This window comes from Suricata suricatta, chromosome 9 (genome assembly GCF_006229205.1).
Source record: "Suricata suricatta isolate VVHF042 chromosome 9, meerkat_22Aug2017_6uvM2_HiC, whole genome shotgun sequence".
Taxonomy (NCBI): domain Eukaryota; kingdom Metazoa; phylum Chordata; class Mammalia; order Carnivora; family Herpestidae; genus Suricata; species Suricata suricatta.
In genome coordinates, this window is record NC_043708.1 from 134,499,355 (window position 1) to 134,508,125 (window position 8,771).

Consider the following 8,771-nt stretch of genomic DNA (forward strand, 5'->3'; position numbering starts at 1 on the left):
ATGCCCCGCCCCCCGCCTCGCCCGCCCCGCGCTCACTTCTCCACGCCCACGTGAATGTAGCCTTGGGAGTAGGAGTGGAACCAGCCCTGCATGAGCAGCGCCCACTGGATGCCGAAGGCCGCCAGCAGGAAATTGAAGCCCACCGAGCTGTAACCATAGCGCTGCAGGAAGGTCATGAGGAAGCCGAAGCCCACGAAGATCATCACGTGCACGTCCTGGAAGCCTGCGGGGAGAAGCAGCCCGGGGAGTGGGAAGGGGGAGCCGGGCTCGGTCTCTTAGCCGCCCTAGCCCTGGATCTGGGCCAGCGCGGCCCGGCGCAGAGCCTGTGCCTTCTGGGCCACTGGCCGCCCGGTAGCCTCCGGAGCCCCATTCTCCCATTTCTGCCTCTGGATCCTGGGGCTAGGGGCAGTAATGAATGGCTTTCCGGCGCCTAGAACAGCCACTACCCCCATCTTGTCCTAAGAACCTCTGGAGGCTGCTGGGCTGGGGGAACCCAGGTGAACCTCCCACTTTAGGCCACTCGTTCTAATATCAGGGAATGCCTGGGTGTCCCCTCTGGAGATGGCAGCTTCCTTTCTCCATCCACACCCTGGATGGAGGTGGGCAGCTGGGCATTTGAAATCAGGGCCAGGCTGTGGATTACACTAGAAACTAGGGCCTGGAACCCAGACTTTCTGCGGCTCTGCCCCGTCAACTCCATCCCTTGAGTACAGAGAAGTTAGACTCATCCTGACTGACCAAGCACATGAGTTGATCACTCCCGTGAAGGTCACATCCCATCTCCACCTCCAGCAAGGACCCTCTCCTGCATCACTGAGACCCGAATTTGGACCTCAAGTCCTGCATCTGCTGGGCAGATGACTCTGGGAAGTCGGGTAACGTACTTGGGTCTCAGGGCCTTCTGGAATGCTTACAAATGCTGCAGAGGTTAAATGCGGATGAGTATGCAAAACACCTCACAGTGTCCATCCCATAACAGGTGCTCAAAATGGACAAGTCGCTATTTATTGTTACTTTATTATTATTGTTGTTACTTAGGCATAGGCTAATTCTGAGTTTCCCAGCTCAAGGTATGGTCTTGACAAGCCATTTCCCTTCAGCCTCTGTTTTCTCCGTGAAACTAAAAGATGGATTAGAATGATCTTAAGTGTCCTTCCAGAGCTAACATTGCCTGGTTCTAGACTCCCAGAAAAGGATCGAAGGGAAGCAAAGATAGTTACAAAAATAAAAGACGCTAAAAGGAACTGAAGGTGTCACAGGACACATGAGGAGCCTTAAAGGCCTCCTAGTGGCCAAATCTGGAGTAATTTGAGCACCAAAATGATTAGGTTCCGTAATGACTTAAAACCATTACAAAACAGGAACTCAGAGTTGGAAGTAAAAAATCGTGAGGGGGGCTCTTGCTGGAACACGGCCAGACGGTTAAATGTAGAATGAGTGCTGAAGTTGGAAAATCGTGATTTTCACAGTAAAGATTCCGTCAGTGGGTGCTAAATCCAGGGAGAAATTTTGGTGAAGAACAGAACATTTGCATTGTCTTCAAGAGTCTCCCCAGAGACTGCTTATGAGTTGCAAGGTAGAGAGAGAGAGGGAGAGAAAAAAAACAACAACCCAGTAATTATCAAGTGGAGAAACAGGGCAACATCTTGACTGAGTGATCAAAATTAACATCACCAGCGAGGGACAGATGGATGGCACACGCCTCAGATGTGCTAGCCTGAAGGAGACACATCACGGGGATGGTATTCCAGCCGGAAGGCATAATCCCATTCTCCTAGTGAGGACGCATCAGACAAACAGAAAATGAGTAGCCTGCTCTCAGAAACGGGGGTGAGGCTGTAGTCCTGAGCAATGTCAACGCCACAAGAGACAAAGGCTGCAGAAATGTCCCGGGTTAAAAGAGGATAAAGAGAAATCCACCAACTGCGTTCAATACCTAACTCAGCACTGGATCCTGGACTCACCCCAGGGAGGGGAGAGGGGAGGAGAGCAATAGAGGTTATTGACCAAGTTAGAGAATAATTAGAAAATTAGGTTGATACACTTCGATAGAAACCATATTTTAAGGGATTGCACAATGTAAATTCATGAACTTGATTACTGTGGTTGTGGAGAATACCTCCACTCTCAGGAAAAGCCCGGAATCTTTCAGGTGACAGGGCCATGACGTGTGACTGGCCCTCAGAGGGTTTGGAGAAGAAGAGCGTATGTGTTTGCATCTCTCTGCAGAGAGGGGAGAGAAGCAGGGCGCTGAGTCAGAGTTAAAAGTATACAGTGTTCTTTGTGCTGTTTTTGTTTTAGCAACTTTTCATAAATTTGAAATCATTCTCAAGTACGAAGATAAAGAAAGTGGGGTGATCCGCAGGGCCCACCGGCCTGCCCCCTTCATTTTTTTTTAAATTTTTTAATGCTTTTTATTTATTTTTGAGAGACAGTGTGAGCAGGGGAGGGTCAGAGAGAGAGGGAGATACAGAATCTGAAACAGGCTCCAGACTCTGAGCCAGCTGTCAGCACAGAGCCCACCGCGGGGCTCGAACCCACAAACCATGAGATCTGACCTGAGCCGAAGCCGGACGCTTAACCGACTGAGCCACCCAGGCGCCCTGTGCCCCCTTCATTCTTTCCTCATCCCCCCCTCCCTCCACCCTCCAGTGTCACTGCCTCCCGTGGTCCTCAGACCTACTCCGGGTTCTCTGCCTGTGCCCTTCCCTCTGCCTGAGATGCTGTTCCCACTGAAGGGCCAGAATCTCTTCCTGCAGATCTCAACGAAGTGTCGCCTCACCGCCGAGGCTTTCCGGACCACCCGGTTTAGCATGGGTTCCCTCCCTCACGGCACCCTCTTCTTGCCTTTCTGGTTCTTATTACAGTTTGCAGAACGGTGTGTGTGTCTAGCCCACTAGACCGTAGCGCTCCCAGGAGCTTCCCCCCACCCTGCCCCAGGACCTCTGCCGTGGCCTGGGGGGCCTCCCAGGACGCATCTGTGAATGAACGAGGGATGACTGTCCTCAGCCCAGCAGCACCCAGCCCGCTAAGCCGCCGCCAAGGAGCCCCAGTCCACGTGGGAGTCCACGGTCAGCTGAGGCTGCAGCCCCTCTCCAGTGCGACCCCTCCTACCCACGGGGCAGAAGGCCTGGCGAGGAGGGGCCGGCAGGGTTTATGCTAAGAGCTTCCTGGTAGCCTTGCCTGCCCCCTGCTGCCCCATCTGCCCCCCACCCTCAGGCCTCCCTGTGGCTCAGGCCCCGCCCAGGCCCCCTTGGCAGCTCAGGGGGAGGTGCTGGCACCCTGCAGGGCCGGGGCTGGGGGCGGACAAGGGGATGTAAGGGCGCCCCGGGCCCCTGTCTGGAGACCTGTGCGAATGTGTGCGAACACACAGCAGCTGCGTGTCGGTTTCACGATGGGTGCAGCTAATTGCGTGTATTATCGCGTTTCATGGTTTATCACGTTTCCAACTGTTGTGGGGGAATTTGAGCTGACGCGTGTGAAGCTCCGTACGTGGCATTACGGTTATTCTTGGGGAGAACGGATGGGTGGCAGACTGGAGGAGAGGCGTGAAAGAGGGAGGTGACACTTGCAGACCTCAGATCCCGAAGCAGCGGGGGAGGGGAGCTGGCAGGGGGGCAGGGCTGCTGCTGACAGACAAGGGGGGGGGGGGATTGGAGGCGGTTGCGGAGTGGGAGGGAGGGGCCAGGGCTGGTGTCCTTGGAGTTGCAGAGGACCCCCGGGTGGGAGTGTGGGGATCCTGAGGGTCGGGCGGACCGGAGCCTGGCTGTGGGGGGTAGACCCGGGATCTCAGAGCCGGCAGGCCCGCAGATGTAGATGTGAGTCGGAATGTGGGCGGATCGAGGGGGAGACTGAAGCTGAGAACCCGCCTGCCTGGAAGGCTAGCAGAGGGGACAGGCAAGGTGCTGGCAGGGGTGGGGGGAGGAATCCCTGGGAAGAGGCAGCATCACAGAGGGTGGGGGCCTTTTCAGAGAGGCGGTTTGGTGACAGAAAGGAACCCTGAGGACAGGGGTTGGGTAAGGGGGCCCCACCCAGGGGATATCTGCAATTTCAGGACTCCCTTCCTTATCCCTGAGGCCCTCCCCTTCTCACCCCTGCCTGCCCCCTCTCACCAGTTCTCTGACCTCTGTGACCCCTCGGGTGTCCCAGCCTCTCTGGCCCTCTCTGGGGGTGCCTCTTCCTTCTCCCCCACCTCAGGCACACCGAGGCCACTTTCTCCTCTCCTCAGGCCCCTCCCCATTCATTGTCTTGCTCCCTTTCTCTTTATCTCCCAAACTGGTCCTAATTTAGAATCCAGACATAACAGTTGAATGATTTACATTTCATAAAGTTTGGTGCCAGTTCCTAAAACACTTTTACTCAGATGGTTTGAAAGGCCCAATTGTGTGACCTTCAGGAAGGACATAATCTCTCTGATCTGCAGTTTCTTCTGTCGTAAAATGGGGGTAGCACCGGTGCTCAGGGGGCGCTCACCCCAGAGGTTTACGGTGCGCACTTAATGGCTTCGTCCAACCCTGGGCACAGGCCTGGCTCTTTACTGATCGGTGATATCAGCTACAATTTCTCTTGTTCTCGGTCAAGGCTGTCCAGGTGTTCTGCACTGAGTGGGCAACTTGCCGGGGGACAGTGGGAGTGAGAGAGACACATCCCCTTCCCCTCTCTTTCCCCAGCATGGGGTGACACGAGCAGTCTTGTGGGCCCAGAGCCTGTTCTGTCAACCTGGAGGTCCCGGCTGGCGTGGCAGCCATAAGAGCTGCCACAAGGGGGCAGCAGTGCACAGCTGTCCTCGCTCTCCCCTCTCCACCCCTTTCCTAGCTCTCTCTCCCTCACCCCCAGCATGCACCCCCCCCCTCCGCCCCCGCCCCATGAAGCTGACCCAGGCCCTGACATCTCTGCAGTCTAAGGCCAGGGTTGCCCGTGCCTCGGCCACGGCAGCTTCCTCCGCTCCGCTGCCCCAGCACAGAGAAGGTGGTGCCCTGCCCAGGGCCACCCTTTCCTCACTCTCTGTAGGCCAGTCTAGCCCAGACTTTTCGTTGAGACCTCCTGGTCAGTCCCTCTGGTCCCCGAGGCTCCATGCCCACCTCTCCCATGCCTCAGTGCGCCCCTTCCCCCGCATCACCGCACAGAGGCACCGGTGCCGAGGCCCGGGAAAGCAGGCGGCTGCGGGGCAGGAGGGCTCAGCTGGGCCCTGCCTGGGCCAGGCCACCGAGAGTGTTGGGCACACCTCTGCCGCCTGCTTCCTGCCCCACAAGACGGAAAGAGATGGCCTGTCTGACAGAGCGTGTGAAAAGCGCACTTGTGAGCAGGAGAGCACAGAGGAATGTAAATGCTGTAATGGTGGGAACTGATATTCAGGGAGACACTCCCTGGCCGTATCTCTGAAGAGAGGCTGAGCCTCCGCTCCCTTACCTTCAGCGACGGGGCGCTCACTCCCCTCTGGGGACGCTTGATACCAGCTTTTACTGTCCCCTCACTTCGTGCCACGGGATGTGCCCCACCAGTCACTTGCCTACCATCTTCCGTTTTCCTGGAGACCCAGTGCATTCACTAACATGCCCACTGTGGCGTCCTGTGCCCTGGTCACCTCCTTCAGTCTCCCCAGGAAGCTTTGGGAGCCCAGGCTGATGGCCTCCCGGGACTAATCTCCCCCAGACCCTGCCTCGGGCCTCCGAGGCCCCAGGGCACCAGCCCACGAAGGAGTTTCATGTTCAGCAGCCGGAGCCTGGAGTGCAGGCCTCCGAGGGCCCTGCTGGGGCAGGTCTCCAGCTGGCTCTGTGCCTGCTGCCCGCCGAGGGGCCCTCCTGAGCCCCAGCCTGAACCAGCTGGAGCTGGATTCCTCTAGAAACCTGAGATACTCGGTGGCCTCCACTAATCCCCTGGGCAGGAGTGAGGCCCACAGATGTATGTGGACAGCTTGGAGCCAACAACCCAGAAGGGACCCCAAGGGTGTGCCCTCGTGCTCCGCCCCCCGGGAATTGGCACACTGGGATCCTACCTGAACCAGGAGGCCAGCCACTGTGACCCGGGGGACCTGAGAAGGGCTGGGCAGGGGGAAAGGGGAAAGGCGAGCCTGGGGGAAGGGGTGGAGGTTCCAGGAACACGGGCCTGGATGTCCAGGGCTCCTCCCCTGGCTCTCTAGTTTCCTAGTTACCCCTTCTCTGGCCTTAGTCTCCTTGTCTGTATAATGGGAGTCCCAACAGCACCTCCCTGGCAGGGCGAGGGGGGTGTTAAAGGAGAGAATGCACGCCTGGTGGCTTGAGCTGTCGCCGCTGGAGTCCGGAAGCTGGCAGTCTCTCCCTATTCTCCTCTCCCCTCTGTCACTTCCTGCTTGGTGACCAAGGGGAGCTGGCAGGAAAAACTCAAGCCCCCCTTGACGGCCAAGGCTGTATCATCCCCCTTAGCGGCTTCCGTCCTACCCTTTCACAAACCCTACCGCCGGGCCACTCTGCACCACTCACCTGCTCCCGGCGTAGCTGGCCTGCCTCACCCCTCCTCACCACCCACCACCTTCCAGGAAGCTGTTTCCGTTCTCTTCTGCCCAGGGAACCTGACATCACAGAGGACAGGGCACTGGGGTGCTCCCAGTGAGTCTGGGAGCTTTTTGGGGTCAGAAAGCAAGGGTATGCACCTTGTTCATCCACAACGGCTGTGAGTCTTGGTCTGTGGGGCCCGTCGTAGTTTACACTCCGGCCTGGTGAATTACTGTGAGGACAACCCCTCTATCCCTCCCTCTCAAAAGTGTCACTAGTTGATAAATTGTAGGGCCACTCTACGGATAAATGGTTGTTGGGTGAATTGATGAGGGTGGAGCATGGACAGAGTGGGGGTCGGAGCTGGGGGATGTGAGGACTGCACCCCTCTTGGGGGAAGTTCTGTAGCTCCTAGTTTACGGCTTTGAGACCTTCCACTGCCTGGAGCCCTCAAGGACCTATGAGTGCCCACGGAAGAACTTGCCCTCTCTGCTTTGCAGAGGCGCTGGCTATGGCCGGGAGATAAGCAAGAGCCAGAGTGAAGGAGTAGAACAGGCAAAGGAGGATCTCAAGCGGGCCCTGCCTCTCCGTTTGCCAGATCTGTCCAAGGAGAGAAAAGGTGGGCAGCAAAAGCTGGGTTTGGAGTCTTAATTCTAAGGCCACCGCTATCATGGTCTCTTAAAAAATACGACTCTGAGTGGAGCCCAGTAGAGGCTGTGGTTTCAACCAGCACTGGGCACATTCCTCTTCCATAACCTCCCTTTTTCAAAGCATCATATTTCTATTAATGTGACCTGTGATTGCATTTGCTTTTTGGCCACCATTTAATATGGCCGGCTCCCACTGAGTTGGCACCCCCCCAACTCTCGTCTTTTTTTCATGCAGGCTGTCATCCTGAATGTATGCAGTTACTTATTTGGATCCAAGTGAAATGTTATTTCTGGAGGTAAAGACTCCCTTTGCGGAGGGTATTCAAGCCAAGGAGGGAAGGCCAGGTGACCTAGGTGGGTGTTGCATATGAGCTTTACAGGTCCTGCAGAAACGAGCAGTCCGTGGCTACGTGAGCACCAACAGTTGGAATGATTGTCCCTGGCTGCTGGGAGATGGCGCAGGACATCGGAAAACGCAAGGGTGTGAGGGGGCCCTGGGCTCCGAGTCTGGAGGTTGGGCCGACCTGAGTGACCTTGGACCAGTTCTTCCAACGCCTGAGACCTAGGGCATCTGTGTTTTGTAGCCTCCAGTAATTGCTTCATTAGGAAGTGACGGTTCTATGCCCAGCACCATGCCCAACCTTTCTGTGCACCGTCTCGCCCCGCCTCACCCCAGCCCTGTAAGGTAGGTGCTGTTATTTCCCCCCCGTGCTTGACAGATGCGGAAATGGAGTTGGAGTGGGCTGCCCTTTGCCTAAGCCTTTCCACCTGGGTAACGGCAGAACCATGATGGGAGTGAGGACCGGAAGTCCGGAGGTCTGAGCGCATGCTCAACCACGGCACTGCCAGATACCAGAGAATTCAGGGAGTTCTTTCTTCCCCTCCAAACCAGGTGCCTCGGGTCCACCATGGCAGGACTGGCTGGTCAAGAGCCATCCCTGCAGCCCTTGACTTCGGACGTACCCGCTTACGTGGACGGTACGGGCACAGCTGGACAAGGGAGCCAGGGTCACCCCTTGGCTGGTGACTGACGCGGGGCTAGGGACTTTTGAGGACAAGTGAGGCTCTCTGATGGGGAGGCTGGGGGCCTCTGGTGGCACCTGGAGTGAGCGCTCTCACCCTGGCGAGTTTCCCCCATCGCGTTAGCGCAGGGAAGAGTTGGTGCCCATGGGGCCGTTTGTGGAGCGCACCCTCCAGATGCCCGCAGGTGCACGTGGGGAGGGTCTGCTGGCCGCGGGCAGCGTCCCCTCCTCCAGCCCCCGCCCACCCACTGCTCCCGAGCCGCAGGCTGCGCAGATGGGACGTGCGACGAGACCGGGCTCGCGGCCGGTGGGGGGGCCTGCCCCGTCCGCGCCCGCGGGGCGGCCGGACTTACTCGGGTAGCGGTAGTAGAACTCGTTCTCCATGTCGCTGGTGGCGTTCTCGCCGCCCTGCCTGTCGATCCAGTGGGGGTCGGCATCGTGGTCGTAGCGCACGAACACGCCGAAGAGGACCACCATGGCCACCTGCAGGAGCAGGCAGGTGGCCGGCAGCCGCCAGCGCAGGTTCGTGTTCCAGATCATGCCGCCGGGGGCGCCTGGCCGGGCCGCGACGGGAGGGCCTTATAAGCCCGGCGGGGGCGGGGCGGCGGGGGCGGGACAGCTGACCCGGT

At 57.9% G+C, this 8,771-nt stretch overlaps 1 protein-coding gene across 8 annotated transcripts in view; it reads right to left on the reverse strand.

Annotated features, from left to right (window-relative positions):
• Positions 1-8,697, reverse strand: part of RHCG (Rh family C glycoprotein) — a 24,537-nt gene extending 15,840 nt beyond the window's left edge. For all 8 annotated transcript variants that reach the window (XM_029952675.1, XM_029952673.1, XM_029952672.1 and 5 more), the window contains exons 1-2: positions 8,496-8,697; positions 37-223 (exon numbers count right to left, since the gene is read on the reverse strand). In XM_029952675.1, coding sequence (XP_029808535.1) covers positions 37-223; positions 8,496-8,682 — 374 coding nt within the window. In that variant the 5' untranslated portion in view covers positions 8,683-8,697. The remainder of the gene's footprint in view (positions 1-36; positions 224-8,495) is intronic.
• Positions 8,698-8,771: the final 74 nt, after the last annotated feature.